We start from the raw sequence: 20043 nt of genomic DNA on the forward strand, positions 1-20043 counted from the left end.
GCCGACCGCCGATGAGCGGTGCAGTATGCGATAGTCTGTGTCAGAGGAGAGCCAGTGGTGGACTGGTGGGCTGCACTAGAGTCTAGAGAATTCATGTACCCCACTGTTACAACTGTGTACTCGTGACCATCTGTTACTGTTTCTTTACGGGTTGATCGGAACGTAGCGATGCCATCGCCTTTGTCGAGTTCAAGTTGCCAACGACCACCCGTCCCTGTAGTGTAGTGTAGCTACTGCTCGGAGTAGATGCCATTGCCTTGCCCATCCATGGAGGGGGAGGAGGACCATCGGTGTCCACAGCGCGTTTACTGCTATGCGGCTATTGGCACCACTCGCGCGCCCGGGTGAATATTGGGTGCGTGCAACACGAGCCGGTCCAGGTCCATCCGACAGCGATAGGTTCAGATCTGCAGGTCAGCCTTATCGCTATGCCCCGTCACTCCGACGTGGCGCGCGTACCATCCCGCACATGGCGCTGCATGATTATCGCGGCCTGCTGCTGCACGCCGGAGGCGGGTCGACGACGAGACATCGGACGATTATATTCCCCCGTCGAAATCATCGCGATCGGAGGCAGAACTGCAGAAGCATCCCAGATTTTCAAGCACACGCATGCTGCAGATCGAGGTGTACTCAGGCAAATGCACAAATCTTACAGAAGCAAACGGGTCCGGAATTCACGGTTACAAGCAGTTCAGCCTGACGGCGACGACTGCTGGTCCAAGGAAGCAAACGATGCGAGCGGCGCCGGCGCAGCGGCGGCCTGAGACAGTCTACGATGCATGCACGTGCACGAGAGAAACTAAACGGCGGCGAGCGGGGAGAGAGCGCTGGATGCTAGCTGCGCTGCGCTGCGCACCCCTGGGTCGGTCGGCTTCGGCTTTTAGTAGTCGGTGGAGGGGAGCTGCTCGTGGGTGTGGGAGATGAAGAGCAGCTCGTAGATGACGCCGGCGAGGCCGCCGCCGATGAGGGGGCCGACCCAGTACACCCACTGGTAGCCCCACTCCCAGCTGACGAGGGCGGGGCCGAAGGACACGGCGGGGTTCATGGACGCGCCGTCGAAGGCGCCGCCCACCAGGATGTTGGCCCCCACGATGAAGCCGATGGCAATGGGGGCGATGGTGCCCAGGCTGCCCTTCTTCGGGTCCACCGCCGTCGCGTACACCGTGTACACCAGCCCGAAGGTCATCACGATCTCCAGCACCAGCGCCTCCCACACCGACACGCCCGTCAGCCCGAAGGTGCCCGTGGCCTGCCCGCCCGTCGAGAAGCGGAGCAGGAAGCACGCCACGGTGGACCCCAGCAGCTGCGCCACCCAGTACAGGAGCCCTCGGAACAGGGTGATGTTGCCGCCCACGAAGGCGCCGAAGGTCACGGCCGGGTTCACGTGCCCGCCGGAGATGTTCGCGCCCACCGACACCGCCACGAACAGCGCGAACGCGTGCGCCACCGCCGCCGCGATCAGGCCCGCCGGGGTCGTCGGGCCGCCGCCGGTCAGCTTGCCTGCGCGAGGGGGACACCAGCAGGTAGGAGTAAAACAGTCAAATACTGACAACTACTGTAGAAAAAAAAACATGTTCAGGGTTTATTTTCTTTTTCCCTGCCTTCTGCTTTACTGCTGTGATTTTTTTACTGCCACTGTTGAGTCTGTAACTGTTCTTTGTTTACTAATCCTAGCTACTTAACTGGAGCAGTTTGAACTACTAGTATCAAGCACTGTCTGATATTTTTTTACTGGCCCGTCTGTAACATTCTTCTTTTCCTGATACTATTATAAAAACTACAGCATGTTTCTTTTCCAGGACACAGGTCAGTGGAGGTGGAGCATTTTTGCTAGTAGTTCTGGGGAGCAGCCGAGCAGCAGCACATCTGCACATGGGAACTGGGCCTTGTGGCATCACAAGTAATACGCGAATAGAAGGTACTACTGATTCTGCCAAGGATTCCCATCCTCTGCAGCCCTCTAGCATGATGACAGGTCTAAATCTGTCATTTGCACTAATCATTTCACCTAAAAGGCTTCGCTTTCCTCGCTTTTGACTTTTTTTCAAAAAGACATTTCTGCGAGCTTCTATTAAACACTGGCCTTGTATTAAAGAAATACCTACCGAAAGCCTGGTACTAGCTAGTAGGACGAAAAGGACATCTTTTTTTTCTGCCCCTTCGTTTCAGTCATTCGGTGTCGAACTCAAAAGAGCCGGCCATGACCTTGTGCTAGTGCTAGAGCATGACAGACCAAGCTGAGCTCAAAGAGATACTAGAGTCTGTTTTAAACAAGATGTTTAAAGAACAGCTTCGAAGAAGTCGTGAAGCTGTTGGTGGGGCGTGAACTAGCTGCTCGTTGAAGGCAAGACGAGGGCCGATCGAGCCTGTGTTGCATGCAATGGGTAAGAGCGGACAGCGGAGGACTCACTGAAGGCCATGCCGGAGCCCTGGCCGGCGAAGACGAAGATGAGGGTGGAGATGAACTCAGCGAACGCCGCCTTGAGGGCGCCCGGGTGGTACACCTCCTGGTGGCTCCCCAGGGCGATCCTATTGATCGGCATTTTCACGGCCCTCTAGCTAGCTCTCGCGCTCTGGTCACGACTGTGATTGGAGCTGGAGTGGAGCTAAGCTGAGCTCGGGGGGTGTGCCCGGTGTGGGATGCGGTGGTGAGGAAGAGATGTGCCATGGAGGTGGTATATATACACCCGCGCAGCTCTCCCCGTGCCTATCGCCTCATCGGGTTGGAACGCGAGGGCCATTTCTTTAGCGGCGAAATGAGCTGTTTGAGCGTGACACTGTCGTGGGTCGTGACACCTGCAGCCGGAGTTGGCGTATTTGCCGCACTCCAGCTTGTGCTTTTCCTCGGTGAAGTTTCTAGAGAGGTCAAGTGAGTATTGTGATTCTTTAAGTGCTGATTTGGTGGTAAGGGGATCACGGAGGGATTGAAGAGGATTGAGAGGGAAATGAACTAATTTCCCATATCCCCTCCAATCCCCCGTGATCCCTGGTCACCAAATCAGCCCTAAAGCTATTGTATTTTTACACAGACTAGAAATTTAAGCGACGCGAACGTTATAAATGCCAGTTTAGTATAGCTCTGACTCTGATTTTGTTGCTAAAAATGTTTCTACTTTATTTTCTAGCATAAAATTTCAAAATTACGATAAAAAATACTTTATAGAATACAAACTTTTAAAATCATAAAAAATACTTAGGGCACGTTCAACGATCTCTCCTCCTGCCTCTATCACGGCTTCAAACCCGCACTTAAACTTGTTGGGTTTCGTGCCACGAGTTTTTTTAATGTGCATTTTTAAATAATAATTCAGCTATAAAAATTAAGTACAATTAATTATTGAGTTATAGTAACGATTTTTAAGCCTTGTCACGTTGAGCAGGAACAAAACATTACAAGAATCATTAGTCTAGTTACTTATTCAAAATAATTACTATTATATATTAGTCTTTTTCGCGTAAAATAAAAAATAAACCGAATTTTAGGTTGGGTGCGGGTCACCCACGGGTTGAAATAGAAACTTACACCCATAAAAATTCAGATAGGGTGTGGATTGCACCCGTGGATCAAAATCTTTGCATGTACCGTACCTACACCCGTCAGTATTCCTCTGTTTTCAGTTTTACGGGTTAAATTACCATCCGTAAACTTCAACTCTAGTGAATCAAGGAAATCACCAGTTATATGGAGAGAGGACAACATAACTTGTTTCATCTCAGGCGTGGTGATGGAGGTGTCTGCTTGCTGGCTCGGGAGGGGGTCGCGGTTATAGCGTGTTTATCTTTGATAAGGTAAGTCTTATCCAGAAACATGATGCCACCGTGAGGGAGATGCTTGCCTGCTGGCTCGAGGCCGATATTTATAGCGTATTATTTATCTCTTACGAGATAAGTCTTAGGACTAGTTTGAAAACCTTATTTTTTAAGAGATTTTTATTTTTTCAAAAGAAATTAATTTATTTTTTCTTTAGAAAATAGATATCCCTTAAAAAAAATAAGTTTCCAAACTAGTCCTTAGGGTTTAGGTGGTGCTGACCTTGTTTATGTTGATATTAAGCATATTAATCAGTGTATTTACTTAAATGGATCTCAAGTACTAACAACACCATATCCACCTTTGACCTTTGCTCTGCACTAGTCTGCTTGATATTGTTTTTTCTTATCAAAAAATTACATGAGGAATAGTATTTTCCCTAACAAAATAGATAAAGTGCAACTATAATCGTACTATCAATATAGATATGTCATAGTGTTTTAGTTAAAATATATAAATGTATTTAGGAAAAGCATTTAAAAAAATTTATCATGCTATTAATGATTTTAATATGTATATATAAATGTGTTTGGCTTCGTGTAATGTTGGGTTTAGATGTTTTCTCGTGGTAACGGCTTAATTATCAAGCGATATGTTGTGGGAAAACAGAACTATCGCGTAAAGAGATTTTTGTTGTTCTTATCTGATCACATGCGTAGACATGTATTTGTGATATTGTTTGTTAGGTGATAAGGGGGAGAGAAACTCGTTAGGCGAAAAGCCGAAAATTTACGGGTACGGTAAAAAAGATAGAACGGTGGAAACGATTGATACGAGTATGAACCATTCAATCGTAATAACGCTGAATCGAACCGATGATTAGATCTTTCTTTTAAAAATTTTGAATTACATGATTTATCCCCAAATGCGTCTTGTGACGATAACTCGGAAGTTAATTAAGAAGATCCAGTTAATAACGCAAAACAAAAATTACATGTAAGGATATGCTGCTGTGTAGTATGGTACAGATTGGGATGGATGGTTACGATATACGATAATATAATAATAAAAAATCGCAAGAAATGGTACCAGAAAAACTCGACACAACCGCTTGTGTGCGTGCTAGTAGTAGTTATTAGTATTATTTTATTTTTATACTGGCGTACACAGAGGCGAGTCATCCAAACCAGACGAGACTTTCGGCCACGCCTCTCCACCGGCCTGCGTGTAAAATGCAAGGAAAAAGTTGCTCTCAATTTTAATCCGTAACAACGTTGTCCATTCGAGTGTAGCCTGGCTCTGTTAACCACTCGTAATAAGCTCGGGGAATCTGGCAATGATTCCAGCGGTGTGCGTGGAGACAGACAGCGACCGGGAGCGGGTCGCTCGCGGCGCCAGCTCAGGCAAAGCGCCGGCCGGGGAGCCGTCCGCGCGCCACGCGTGCAGGGCGGCGGGGGCTCGTGGCCCGTGTGGGTTAGGAGGCGCCGGCGACGTGACCTCTCGCTGCTAATTGGGCCGCCGGGATGATTAGCTGACGTGACGGGGGGCCCCCCGCTCCCGCCTCTAGCTTGGCTGGACGCTGGAGTTGTCGTCGTCGATCGCTGGTGGCCCTGGGTCCCTGTTTTTCACCATCACGTTCTGTTGTTGCTGATCTTTTCTACGGTTTTCCAGAGACCCGTCTGATACGATGGGGTTGTGTGATGACGTAGTCGTAGGTAGCACCAGTGGTAGAAATTAAGCCGGGTCCATCCGTTCTAAGTGGGTGTTTGGTTTATAGAGACTAATTTTTAGTCTCTCAACTTTATTCCATTTTAGTCTCTAAATTACTAAATATAGAAACTAAAACTCTATTTTAGTTTCTCTATTTAACAATTTATGAACTAAAATGGAATAAAGTGGAGGGACTAATGTTTAGTCCCTATAAACCAAACACCCCTTAAGTTTATCGTGCTTTGGGTCTAATGGATTTAGACCAATAAAGTCAAAAAAAATTGGACAGTGTGGTACCAGGCTAAAGAGTAGAAACACAACACTGATTCAGTCTTATTCTAAACCATTTCGTGTCTTTATAGTATCATACGGCCTACATATGATGTATAACATTACAATCACATAAAGTTTATAACTTATTAAAATTAAAAAAAATAAACACAACAGATTTTTTTGTGTCGGACCGGCACAAACCTGACCTATACGCGAGAGGTGAACTACACCTGATCCTGGGAGTGTTGTTGTGGCAACCTTGCTACATTAGCCGATAGCACTAGGTAGTCGTTAGTTGCCTGTAGGGACGACGTTTCTCTGTATGAGCTGTCCTGTTCGCTCCCGTTAGCTGTCTGGCTCAAAGAAAATGATCTCCTTGAAGATGGAACGAAGAAACGCATTTGACCCTCCGACGGATAGAGAAGAGCATGCACGGCAGCACGACCACCACGCATCAATCGACTCCTTCCTATCGTCTATCGGCAAATTCTCCTCCGAAGAACAGCGACTGCGAGGCGAGAGATGGACAAAAACCACCGTCCTCACGTCCTGTCCTGCCCATGTCTTCCTTCCCGCTGCTGCCCACCCGGCTCGTGCGACGGGGACACGGAACTGCTCGTTCGGCGCGCCACGGAACACCTCAGAATTGGCTGGAGTTTACCACCCCACCCTCGGGGTTCTCGATGCCTCCGTGCCACAACTGCCACTCCATGCGCCTGGGCCTGGTCAGCTTACTGCTAGGTAGGAGTACTAGTATATGTGAGCTCCATGATTAAGAGAACTGATTTGTTTTTTTTTTTTGGTGAGGGAGGATTAGGAGAACCACCAGTTACATTACGATTATCCGGACGAGTAAACTAATGTGCGGGCGATAAGCTACGCGCGCCCATATCCACAAGGTTTCTTTAATCCTATGAGCGCTGCTGCTGCTGGCTGGCTTGCCGCTCCACTGTTGCGTCGGCTCCTCCCTCGTGTTGCTTGCTGCCGTACGCTGCCCCTCGTCGTCGCACGCACAACCAGTGCAGAGCCTCTCTCTCTCTCTCTCTCTCTTTTCATTTCATTTCATTTCTCCACATCTGGCACTGCGAGCGCTACAAGTGTAACAACCAACTGCTGAACACGTGAACCGACGGAATGCACAGTGCAGGTTGCAGGGTGTGTGTGTGTGTGTGTGTGCGCCTCGTCCATGGCTTAATTTCTAGTACAAATTAGTAACGTGGCCTGCCCTGCTCAGCAGGGTCGTTCCTGACTTTTTAGGGGCCCGGTGCGAAATCCGAAATGAAGGCCCCATCCACACACAATATATAATATTCAACACATACAAATTATAATGCACTATTTTCAAGTTTATAATATGACAAATATAAAATATAGCAAAAACATATACTTGTTATCCGATGTCATTAAAAATATCTTCTAACATTTTGTGATACAAATCATCGCTTATACCATTAAGATCAATATCATCCAACAACTTCTCTTAGATACATATAATCACCAAACCATTTAACCTGTCTTAAGTCATTGTTGACCTTAAATAGTTCAAAAAATATTTCAAGTTTAAAAATCTTCTCTCCGTCGATGCAACCATCATGTGTATAGTAAATAATACTCTCTCTGTATCAAAATAGAATTTATTTTGCTTCTCTACTTGATTTCTCATCATCTAGTTGAATATAGACATAAAAATCAAGAGTTAAAACAAATACTATTTTGGAACAAAGTGAATATTAGATAAGTAATTGAGACATTAGTTTAACAATCTAAACGAAACTGATCGATAGTGCATCGCTCTTGCGTATTTATATCTAGGGTAGATATGCTTAGCGGGAAAAAATGCTAACATCCAGTGGCCAGAGGGGCCCTCTGTTTTTGGGGCCCCGGTGCGGCCGCACCCGCCGCACCCCCTCAGGGCCGGCCCTGCTGCTCAGCTGCTCTGTCTTTGCTCGTGGATCATCAGCGGACCAGACAGTTTAGAGCCAAGGGCGACGCGTAAACTATCACCAGATCCAATCCTCAACCCGATCGTCGCTTCGCCTTGCTGGGAGTGGAGCCCATTTTTTTTTTTGGTCTCTGCGTCTGCGAGAACAGTCGATCTCGCTCTCTGTCAAGCTTGATCCGGTATACGGAGTACTGATAGAGAGTGCGTGGATTGGGCTCCAAAACTTGCGAACTTCCACGGGACCGTGAGCTGGCGACGTTGGTCCAGGAAAATACAATACGTGGATGGGATTTGTGAGCTGGAGTGCTTAGCCTGTGCCTTGTCCTTGTCGGGACATCATCCGGACATATAGCAAGTTGATGCGGCCATTCGTCCTCCCAAAAAAAAAAAGAGAGGAAGTGTGGCAATTCGGGGTGGTAGGTAGGTTGCGGACTCATAACAAGTCCTCTTGGTGATATAAAACTACTAAGCATTAGGCCCTCTGTTGCTGTCAAGCGAACTATGTATAAAGAATCCTTTGCTGCGAAAGAAAAATGGACAGCGCCTTTTTTTTTTGCCCTTTCGGGGTTTAATTTCCTATATATTAAAGCAGGTCCAAAACGTCCACGACTAGGCTATCCACGTCGTTCAAAAAAAATTCAGTCGTTCGATCGTCGCTGGACGGCTCAAATTGCTCCTCTGCTCCCTCCGTCTCTAGAAACTTCCCTCTGCCTCTGGATACTTCAGTTTGATATGCTTAGCTGGTGGATGCCTATCCTCGCTTCTTCCGCCCCGTCTTTCTTCCTTCTCACTCCATCCCCGTCGTCTCTCTCCCAGTCGCTTTGCGTCGTCATGGCGCCGATCGAGTGCACTATGCACGTCGGCGCCGTGAAAGTCGGCGTGGGCGCCTCCGTGGCCGCCGACGAAGACGACGCTCGCCAAGCGCGGGTTGACGACCACTTGGGTTTCGAGGTGCCTGCCGTACGTGCAGGACGACGGCAGGCGTATCACTCACCGGCACACACTCCCGTGCACGCTAAATGCAGTAGCCGGTGCCATCTCGGGGCTCTGGGTGTTCGCGCAGGGAGAGGCGACCACCGCGGCGGCATCATCTTCTTCTCATAGTTTGGTTGCAAGGCCATAGCTTTTGCCCTCTGCTTTTTTAGTGTGGTTGTCTATTATCTGGGATGCAGTAAGATTTGATAAGAAAGGGGAATGGGCTCACCATTACAAAAGCTGGTATCCTTCCTATGTTTGTTCGTATTTTTATGTGCTTCATTGTTTTATTTTTTTCTCGTAGCCTGTCTGTGTCTCCTTCGCCACATAGATGCTGCGACGGCGACGCCTACCTTTGTCTTCTCCAGTTTGTAGTGTGCCCACTTGCTTTGTTTGTTTACGCTTCCACACTTTTCCCTCTTCTCTTCTTGTTTCCTCATCCTCTCTGGAATCCCTTTGTGGATCACGGCGGCTCCAAACAACTGATTGGGTGAGTTTGTGTTGTATTCGGAATTTTGCCAAAAAAAAGTCTTGCTACCCCATTTCGTTTCTAGCTGATCTGGTCAGAGGATGGTTTCTGTTTTTTATTTTTAGTTTTCCCAGATTTTCTCCTATTTTCCCTTCTTTAATAGTTCCTTTAGATCTCTTCCTGCAGACAAAGCGTATGAAAAGCAGCGTGCAACCAATTAATTGATACGGAGGTATGTTTTGTTAAAGCCTCAGCTCCAACATACTTTTCAAGAATACTGCATCATTGGTAAGTAAACGGAATAAAATTGTCTTTTGAATACTTTGTGGTTGTGTCCTTTTCTTCAAACACGTTGAATAATTCGCTTGGACCTTAAAGACTTCAGTAGCAAGGTAATTATCACTTACATTAACATGTGTTTATTTTGTGATTAGTCTGTTGCATGGTATGCATTGATTAAATTTCTAATTCGTCCATGGACCTCCTTTTGTAAAATTGGTTTTATGTTTTCCATGTGCTTCAAGATTTGTTTACTTAGCTTTGCATATATAGAGACAGATCACTTCATATCTGATATTTCGTAGGCTGTTAGTGTGAGTGTAGGACCGTGGACCATCTGACGGTTTAGGAAAATAAGTCTCTTGCAACATTGTAAATGTATCATCTGCTTCCACAAATAAATGTATCAAGCCAATTAAGGTTGCAATGACATATTTATTTTAGTTTAGATTCATGGATAAAGCATTGAGATGATTTCATATAGATTCAGATTCAGATTATATTTAGACCCATCAAACCTTTGAGTAATATAACCAATACCCCCTAAATATACTGGTTGGTTTAACCTTTAAGTAGGTTCGAGCTGCTAAATGATGCAATTTTAAACTTGAAATATGTTATGTTTTCTATATGTCACGGATAAAGCGTTGAGGTGTTTCCATGTGAGTGACTCGAATTTGCAATCGGTATGAGTTTGTAACTAAAATCAATCCACAAATTCAGGTTTCACATACTATGTAGCTATGTGTGCTGAATTATTTTAAAAAAAAACACTAAGTTATTCCTGTTTCGTGATGTCTGTGCGAAAAAACTGGTTGAATTGTGTATGCTAAAAGGTACGCGTTTGGTTTACTTGCTGCCGCAACTGCATAATGTATGTTCCTAGTTTGGTTCAAAGATACGTTCAAGTTTTGGTTTGACACATGTCTTTACGTTCAAGTTTTTGATTAACACAGGTCTTCTGCCTTGGTGTTAGATGGGGCTTTTATGTTATTCCTCAGACTTTTTCAATGGGTGTTTGTCACATTGGTTTTTGGGTGGGCGCTCACATTGTTACACAACCTCATTTTTTTAGGATGCCTACCGATGGCAAACGATCATTATGGATTTGTTTGATGACTTCCTATCAATTGTAGTTTGTGCTTTCTTGGCATCGTGCGGACTGAGTTTTAATGTCTAGTGTGCTACCTTTTTGGGATCAAATTAGATATGCACTATTTTAAAGTGGAAGTATGCTTAGAATACTTCTACAAAGTCCTAGGATTTTGCAGATTTTGTTTGAGCAGCTAACTAAAGGCTCCTAAGTGATGAAGGAAACATAGCTGAACAGCAATATCAATTGTAGTTTGTGCTTTCTTGGCATCGTGCGGACTGAGTTTTAATGTCTAGTGTGCTACCTTTTTGGGATCAAATTAGATATGCACTATTTTTAAGTGGAAGTATGCTTAGAATACTTCTACAAAGTCCTAGGATTTTGCAGATTTTGTTTGAGCAGCTAACTAAAGGCTCCTAAGTGATGAAGGAAACATAGCTGAGCAGCAAATGAAACACAACTTTCCTTTTTTGGAGCAGAATACCAATTCTTCAACTGAGTTTGCCTTGGTTTTTTAGCTGGACGGTGATGAGTTTCTGGGCTAAATAAAACCTACAAAGATGGTTCTTCTCTGGTCTACGATTCTGGGGACTGAAATGCAGGCATGTGTGATCTGTCTGATGTCTGCCAAGAAAAAGCAAAAGTAGAAAACCTTGTCGCATTCTCTTCGGACAATAGATTATGCATTCTGTACCACCCTGGTCTTCAATTTACAATGTGCAGATTTTGTTTTCCTCTTTCCCCCGCCTGTTCTTCTTCCCTCAGTCTCGCTGCATTCCATATACATATGCATATATGCATGTGCGCACACGAGCCCCATACATATGTACATGTACATCCATACTATCATAATTGTGCTAGGTATATCCCTCAACGTGTACAGCATCAGCCTCATTGTTCCTTTTTGTCTAGTGCAACTTTGTATTGTTCATTGTGGCTTAAAAACAATATGATAAATGGTTTTATTTCTCTATATGCAGGTGGCATCACCAGTGATGGCGTCCGATCCTTGAATTAATTGCACATGATGTGATAAGAGTAAGCGTCACTAGAGAATGGGAATTCCAAGGCGCGACAAATGATAGTCCTCTTCGTCATGTCAACATGATCATATCTGATGAACTGGTGATCTATATCCACTGAAATACATTTATGGTATAGCAACATGTTGTACCAAATATGTTTTTTATCACCTGTTAATATTGATGTCAGCTGTACAAATGGTTCTGATTACTTATATCCTCTCATGTACTTCTACTCAGCACCATGTTCTAACTTACACATTGCTTAGTCACCTCTCCAGATTGTACCTTTACTCTTTTAAACTAATATGTTTATTACTAATTTTTTTACGAAGTACAATCATGCAACATGGACTGTCAATGAATCTTAATACCATATCATCTTTCTACAATGTCTTCTATTTCTACTCATATGATCCTATTGTACCAATAGGGTACACCTATCCATGCTAAGATTCAAGTAGATAAAGAATATGAACTTATCTTAAGTCTGTGCTATGTTGTATACTATAATGTTTTATCTGGTTGACAACCAGTATCGTCACTTTAAATAAAATCATACTACAGTTCTACTAATACACTGATTTATTGTTCGCCACGCGCGCATGGGCGCGCATAATACACTAGTTGAAATATAAGCGTCACATGAACTGGCACGCCATGCCACGCCACTTTGTTCAAACCTTTAGTTGAAACATAAAACGCCCGTGAAGCAGTGCTGGCGGTGCTGCGAAGGGAGGGGTACAAAAAAAAAAGAAAAGAAATGGCGGTGTTTTCTCAGTGTGCGTGTGTGCGTGTTTTTACTTCTCACACTTGCCTGGACTGGCTTCGCCCCAGGATTTCTTTCCGGTAGAATCGCAGTCGTGGCAGCATCGTTTTGACTCGGCAGTTTCTTTGCGTCACAAGTTTTTGCAACTTTTTTTTTTTTTGCTTCGGAAATTTATTCTGTCGGTCAGTCTTTATGTTCCTTTCTCCAGACAGTTTTTTTTAGAAGCGTGCACTTGCTTCTCTCAGATCACGCACAGGAGCGACTACAAACCGGCTCGGCCCAACTGAATGCGTATGGGCCTAGGACAGGCACACTGGACACCACATCGAGCTCTTGCAAGCTCTAGTTTGCTCGTCAGCTCTGATGGGTCTGGGCCTGGAGTCCGGACTGCATTTTCTTTCCTTCAAAATCTGAAGGCCTTCCTGGTTCAAGCTTCCGGAGGAAGTTGGCTCCGTATGAGAAAAAAAAAACAAACAGACGCGACCTTGTTCCGCGCCGTTCCTAGATCGAAAGGCAAAATAATGAACACGTACCATATACCAATATAGTTATAATATAGTTATGGTGTGTTTGGTAGGGATGAAAACGGTTTCGGAATTTTTCGGAATTCCGGAAACCGTTTTCGAATTTTTCCGATCGAAATTATCGGTTTCGGTATTTCTCGGAATCGGAATCCGTAATCGGAATTTTTGATCGGAATCGGAATCGGTACAGCCCTTTACCGACCGTTTCCTTCGGTTACCGTTTTGGGTCGGAATTTACCGAATTCACGATTCGGTATTTACCGAAAATATTAACCAGCCCAGTTCCAAATTTACAGCTGATGGCCCAGTAGGCAGCACCGCAGCAGCCCACCACGGACGCCTCTGCCCCATCAGCCCACCACGGTCCACGGGCGCCTCTGCGGTTCTGCCCCATCAGCCGTTCGCCCGTCCAGCACCAGTGCGGCAGTGCACACCACAGCCCAGCGCCGCCACTGCCGTTCGCCCGTTCCCTGTACGCCGCTAGGTTTAGCCGCCAGCCGCCAGCCCACCACTGCTCGGTCAGCCGCCAGCCGCCACTGCGCCGCGCCTCCGGCCAAATCGAGCGGCGCCATAGATGCCGTGAACCCTGACATCTGTGCGCTTGAGTCTTGACATCTTCCTTCTCTCATCTGTGCGCTCCAAGTCTCCAACATGCCATGAGCGGTGAGCCCCAACGATGCAGTGATGCCCTGCGATGCCGTGAGCCCGTGACATCTTGTGATTTAATAGCCATTGTGATTTAATCCCGTGACATCATGATCACTTAGCTTAATAGCCATTGTGATTTAATACCACTTGTTGGACAGCACGTGATTTAATCCCACTTGTTGGACAGTTCCTAGTCCTAGCCCACAAAATACCACTTGTTGGACAGCACTTGAACTTGTAGTCTTTGTGATATTTGTAAACTTTGTTGTATTCTGAACGTGTTATATTGATATATTTTCATATTGATATGGTTACCGATTGTATTTAAGGTTCCGACCGGTACCGATGTATTTTCCATACCGAACTTTTGATTCCGATGTTTCCGAAATACCGATATCGTTTTCGTTTCCGAAGTTACCGTTTCCGATTTCGTTTCCGATAAAAAATATGAAAACGGTAACGGTTTTAGTGTTTTCCGATCGTTTCCGACCGTTTTCACCCCTAGTGTTTGGTTTGTATAGTCACCCAATGCTTTATAAGGTGATGCATCATAAGTTCATTCTATCAATTTTGGTGGAATCAACTCACTCCTCATATATATACTAATTATTAGCTTATAAGAAATGGGGTGTTGATAGATCAACTCACTCTATTCAACAAACCAAATCTCTACTACTATGAAGAATGTAAGGGGGTAGGCTGCCTCCCATGGTTCTGCTGTTCTGCCTCCGATCAATCTGCACCGTCTATTATATTGCCCACGCCTCCGCTCGATACCTCCTCCGTCCATCTCATCTCAGCATTGCAACTGCCGCCGTCCGCGAGCCACGATGCGCTCCACCCTCGACCGCCAATCCCGTCTCAGCATAGCGCAACTGCCGCCGCCCCGCGACGCTCGCGTCGTCATCCTCGCGAGACAGCCGCCATCCTTCCCCCGCCCCGCGCCGCTCGCGATGCCAACGCCACGCGCTCTCCGACGCCATCCCACGGGAGCTCACCAGCTGCGCCTACCTCAACGTCATAGATCTCCATGGCAACCAGCTGTCCGGTCCCATCCCCGACGAGCTCGGCCTCCTCGTCCGCTATCAACCTTCGATGTCTCCCACAACCGCCTCTCGGGCCCCATCCCCGTGCTCCTCGCCAACCGCACCGGTGCTGGCACGGCAGCCGTCGGGACGGCGAGGTTCAATGCCAGCTCCTTCGTAGGGAATAAGGGCCCGAGAGACCGTGATCGACGTCCGCCGCGCCCCACGCCGCTCGCGATGCCCCCATCGGGCCTCGGTCTTCTCCCCCTTACCCCTATCCACACGGCGTCACCCCTCCCCTCTTTCGTCGGCATCGAGATCAACGATGAACGGCGGTGGCGCAGCGCCTCCACCCCCACCCCTCGGGTTGTCCCTCTCGGGCCTCGGCCTTCTCCCCCTTACCCCTGTCCACACAACGTCGCCCGCTCCCCTTCGCCGGCATCAACGATGAACGACGGCGGCGTTACTCCTCGGAGCAGCTCCTCTTCGACGTTCCCTCCAATGCAGGTGCCGGTTGGCGGGCGCAGCAGGTATGGCTTAACGCTTCAATTGAGATCTGTGTGGGGTCCAGGTTTTCTGGTTTCTCTGGGAGGAGCTCATCGATGCGTCCATTTGTGTCTGCAGCTCAGTGGGGTGCGGCGTGGTGACGGGGAGATCTTCGGGTCGGTGGAGCCCGCGACGCCAGCGCGGCTGTGCGGAAGGGACGCCGCGGCTGGGGACTCGCCGGGACAGAGGCAGCAGCCCAGTCCCGGGTTGCTCGATCTCCATGCTTTCGACACGGACGACCTGATTAGACCGCACAGGAATATGATGTAGTGGCACCGCCAGGTCCGATCTGCTTGTGCATGTCACCCGTCGCTGGCAAGGTAAGCTGCCTTCATTCGATGTCATGCTCTAGCTTTGTTGATTGCGGCTTGGTTGTTGATTTCCAAGCTACCTGGATATCGCCAGCGTGCAAACCTTCGTCCTTAAGAGTGCGTGCGTGGTGTTCCTCAACGTGAGTCCGCAGCTGAGGCACGGCAAGGGCGACACCAACACCTGCGAGCTCTGCGAGCGCAGCCTCCTCGACGCCCTCTGCTTCTGGAAGCTCGGTTGCAAGGTACACTGCCGCCATCCCAGTCCCTACCACATCAGTTTCCGCATTACCAAGGCTATAAATGGCAGACATCAAACACTTGTGGACAAACTTTAAATGGTAGGAATTCATACATTTGTGAATAGCTGGAATAGTAAATTACATAATCATTTCATTTGGGCCTACTTGGGAAGGTGGGATTTTGATCGTGAAGGGATTTTATGCAACTCTGAAGCAAATTCCCTCATTCAGGCACTACCTAGAGGTATGTCCATCTCTGGATATATAGATATCATATATTGATGCCCAGCAGGCCATCAATATTCATTTGATGGACACACAAGCTCATAGATTACCAACTGTGCTCCTATTGTCTAGACACATGAAAAGGTCATTGGTGGACGTCTAGCCAACCTAATGATACAAAAATAACACTGGATACATGCATCATTGGAGGAAGGGATCGGCTGATTTTTTTAGAGTTTGGGAATCCCCCTAAATTCTAATGAGAATAATTTAAATAAAGTACATGCAACCAGGAAGAGACTATGTTATGTTTAATTGACTCAATCTTTTATTTTTCCTTGGATTGGATGAGACCATTGCTTATTTTCCTTGCTTAAAAGAGAAAGGCAGGGTACAAGAGCTAGATTATTAACTAAAGAAACCTAAATTATTTAAAACTACATACAATAAAAACAATTGTTGAATTATGTGTTGAAGTAATTATTGTTATCAATGAAATTGTAGATTAGGGAACAGGCACCATAAACTAATCTATAAATAACAAAGGTGCTGTTTGGAGTTTATATATCCTGGAACATGTCATCACTCTACTACTATGAAGAATGTAAGGGGGTAGGCTGCCTCCCCTGGTTCTGCTGTTCTGCCTCCGATCAATCTGCACCGTCTATTATATTGCCCACGCCTCCGCTCGATACCTCCTCCGTCCATCTCATCTCAGCATTGCAACTGCCGCCGTCCGCGAGCCACGATGCGCTCCACCCTCGACCGCCAATCCCGTCTCAGCATAGCGCAACTGCCGCCGCCCCGCGACGCTCGCGTCGTCATCCTCGCGAGACAGCCGCCATCCTTCCCCCGCCCCGCGCCGCTCGCGATGCCAACGCCACGCGCTCTCCGACGCCATCCCACGGGAGCTCACCAGCTGCGCCTACCTCAACGTCATAGATCTCCATGGCAACCAGCTGTCCGGTCCCATCCCCGACGAGCTCGGCCTCCTCGTCCGCTATCAACCTTCGATGTCTCCCACAACCGCCTCTCGGGCCCCATCCCCGTGCTCCTCGCCAACCGCACCGGTGCTGGCACGGCAGCCGTCGGGACGGCGAGGTTCAATGCCAGCTCCTTCGTAGGGAATAAGGGCCCGGGAGACCGTGATCGACGTCCGCCGCGCCCCACGCCGCTCGCGATGCCCCCATCGGGCCTCGGTCTTCTCCCCCTTACCCCTATCCACACGGCGTCACCCCTCCCCTCTTTCGTCGGCATCGAGATCAACGATGAACGGCGGTGGCGCAGCGCCTCCACCCCCCACCCCTCGGGTTGTCCCTCTCGGGCCTCGGCCTTCTCCCCCTTACCCCTGTCCACACAACGTCGCCCGCTCCCCTTCGCCGGCATCAACGATGAACGACGGCGGCGTTACTCCTCGGAGCAGCTCCTCTTCGACGTTCCCTCCAATGCAGGTGCCGGTTGGCGGGCACAGCAGGTATGGCTTAACGCTTCAATTGAGATCTGTGTGGGGTCCAGGTTTTCTGGTTTCTCTGGGAGGAGCTCATCGATGCGTCCATTTGTGTCTGCAGCTCGGTGGGGTGCGGCGTGGTGACGGGGAGATCTTCGGGTCGGTGGAGCCCGCGACGCCAGCGCGGCTGTGCGGAAGGGACGCCGCGGCTGGGGACTCGCCGGGACAGAGGCAGCAGCCCAGTCCCGGGTTGCTCGATCTCCATGCTTTCGACACGGACGACCTGATTAGACCGCACAGGAATATGATGTAGTGGCACCGCCAGGTCCGATCTGCTTGTGCATGTCACCCGTCGCTGGCAAGGTAAGCTGCCTTCATTCGATGTCATGCTCTAGCTTTGTTGATTGCGGCTTGGTTGTTGATTTCCAAGCTACCTGGATATCGCCAGCGTGCAAACCTTCGTCCTTAAGAGTGCGTGCGTGGTGTTCCTCAACGTGAGTCCGCAGCTGAGGCACGGCAAGGGCGACACCAACACCTGCGAGCTCTGCGAGCGCAGCCTCCTCGACGCCCTCTGCTTCTGGAAGCTCGGTTGCAAGGTACACTGCCGCCATCCCAGTCCCTACCACATCAGTTTCCGCATTACCAAGGCTATAAATGGCAGACATCAAACACTTGTGGACAAACTTTAAATGGTAGGAATTCATACATTTGTGAATAGCTGGAATAGTAAATTACATAATCATTTCATTTGGGCCTACTTGGGAAGGTGGGATTTTGATCGTGAAGGGATTTTATGCAACTCTGAAGCAAATTCCCTCATTCAGGCACTACCTAGAGGTATGTCCATCTCTGGATATATAGATATCATATATTGATGCCCAGCAGGCCATCAATATTCATTTGATGGACACACAAGCTCATAGATTACCAACTGTGCTCCTATTGTCTAGACACATGAAAAGGTCATTGGTGGACGTCTAGCCAACCTAATGATACAAAAATAACACTGGATACATGCATCATTGGAGGAAGGGATCGGCTGATTTTTTTAGAGTTTGGGAATCCCCCTAAATTCTAATGAGAATAATTTAAATAAAGTACATGCAACCAGGAAGAGACTATGTTATGTTTAATTGACTCAATCTTTTATTTTTCCTTGGATTGGATGAGACCATTGCTTATTTTCCTTGCTTAAAAGAGAAAGGCAGGGTACAAGAGCTAGATTATTAACTAAAGAAACCTAAATTATTTAAAACTACATACAATAAAAACAATTGTTGAATTATGTGTTGAAGTAATTATTGTTATCAATGAAATTGTAGATTAGGGAACAGGCACCATAAACTAATCTATAAATAACAAAGGTGCTGTTTGGAGTTTATATATCCTGGAACATGTCATCACTCTACTACTATGAAGAATGTAAGGGGGTAGGCTGCCTCCCCTGGTTCTGCTGTTCTGCCTCCGATCAATCTGCACCGTCTATTATATTGCCCACGCCTCCGCTCGATACCTCCTCCGTCCATCTCATCTCAGCATTGCAACTGCCGCCGTCCGCGAGCCACGATGCGCTCCACCCTCGACCGCCAATCCCGTCTCAGCATAGCGCAACTGCCGCCGCCCCGCGACGCTCGCGTCGTCATCCTCGCGAGACAGCCGCCATCCTTCCCCCGCCCCGCGCCGCTCGCGATGCCAACGCCACGCGCTCTCCGACGCCATCCCACGGGAGCTCACCAGCTGCGCCTACCTCAACGTCATAGATCTCCATGGCAACCAGCTGTCCGGTCCCATCCCCGACGAGCTCGGCCTCCTCGTCCGCTATCAACCTTCGATGTCTCCCACAACCGCCTCTCGGGCCCCATCCCCGTGCTCCTCGCCAACCGCACCGGTGCTAGCACGGCAGCCGTCGGGACGGCGAGGTTCAATGCCAGCTCCTTCGTAGGGAATAAGGGCCCGGGAGACCGTGATCGACGTCCGCCGCGCCCCACGCCGCTCGCGATGCCCCCATCGGGCCTCGGTCTTCTCCCCCTTACCCCTATCCACACGGCGTCACCCCTCCCCTCTTTCGTCGGCATCGAGATCAACGATGAACGGCGGTGGCGCAGCGCCTCCACCCCCCACCCCTCGGGTTGTCCCTCTCGGGCCTCGGCCTTCTCCCCCTTACCCCTGTCCACACAACGTCGCCCGCTCCCCTTCGCCGGCATCAACGATGAACGACGGCGGCGTTACTCCTCGGAGCAGCTCCTCTTCGACGTTCCCTCCAATGCAGGTGCCGGTTGGCGGGCACAGCAGGTATGGCTTAACGCTTCAATTGAGATCTGTGTGGGGTCCAGGTTTTCTGGTTTCTCTGGGAGGAGCTCATCGATGCGTCCATTTGTGTCTGCAGCTCGGTGGGGTGCGGCGTGGTGACGGGGAGATCTTCGGGTCGGTGGAGCCCGCGACGCCAGCGCGGCTGTGCGGAAGGGACGCCGCGGCTGGGGACTCGCCGGGACAGAGGCAGCAGCCCAGTCCCGGGTTGCTCGATCTCCATGCTTTCGACACGGACGACCTGATTAGACCGCACAGGAATATGATGTAGTGGCACCGCCAGGTCCGATCTGCTTGTGCATGTCACCCGTCGCTGGCAAGGTAAGCTGCCTTCATTCGATGTCATGCTCTAGCTTTGTTGATTGCGGCTTGGTTGTTGATTTCCAAGCTACCTGGATATCGCCAGCGTGCAAACCTTCGTCCTTAAGAGTGCGTGCGTGGTGTTCCTCAACGTGAGTCCGCAGCTGAGGCACGGCAAGGGCGAC

General features: G+C 48.5%; 1 protein-coding gene and 1 long non-coding RNA gene across 2 annotated transcripts; one reads left to right on the forward strand and one right to left on the reverse strand.

Annotated features, from left to right (window-relative positions):
* Nucleotides 1-613: 613 nt before the first annotated feature.
* Nucleotides 614-2630, reverse strand: LOC541675 (tonoplast intrinsic protein 1). Its single transcript, NM_001111426.2, has 2 exons — nucleotides 2414-2630; nucleotides 614-1503 (listed from the first exon to the last, which is right to left on the reverse strand). Exons 1-2 carry the CDS (start codon nucleotides 2544-2546, stop codon nucleotides 884-886), a joined length of 753 nt encoding a protein of 250 aa, NP_001104896.1. The 5' UTR covers nucleotides 2547-2630; the 3' UTR covers nucleotides 614-883.
* A 5018-nt stretch (nucleotides 2631-7648) lies between these two features.
* Nucleotides 7649-11847, forward strand: LOC118473368 (uncharacterized). The gene is made up of 2 exons (XR_004852710.1): nucleotides 7649-9411; nucleotides 11476-11847. It is a non-coding gene; the product is annotated as an uncharacterized lncRNA (long non-coding RNA).
* The last annotated feature ends 8196 nt before the right edge of the window (nucleotides 11848-20043 follow it).

The sequence above is a fragment of the Zea mays genome, chromosome 1, assembly GCF_902167145.1.
Source record: "Zea mays cultivar B73 chromosome 1, Zm-B73-REFERENCE-NAM-5.0, whole genome shotgun sequence".
In the NCBI taxonomy this organism is placed as follows: Eukaryota; Viridiplantae; Streptophyta; class Magnoliopsida; order Poales; family Poaceae; genus Zea; species Zea mays.

Coding starts and splice junctions, on each gene's coding strand:
- LOC541675 (NM_001111426.2), bottom strand. CDS start 2,546: ATGCCGATCAATAGGATCGCCCTGGGGAGCCACCAGGAGGTGTACCAC. Junction 1,504..2,413: donor GGGCTCCGGCATGGCCTTCA/GTGAGTCCTCCG, acceptor CCCCTCGCGCAG/GCAAGCTGACCGGCGGCGGC.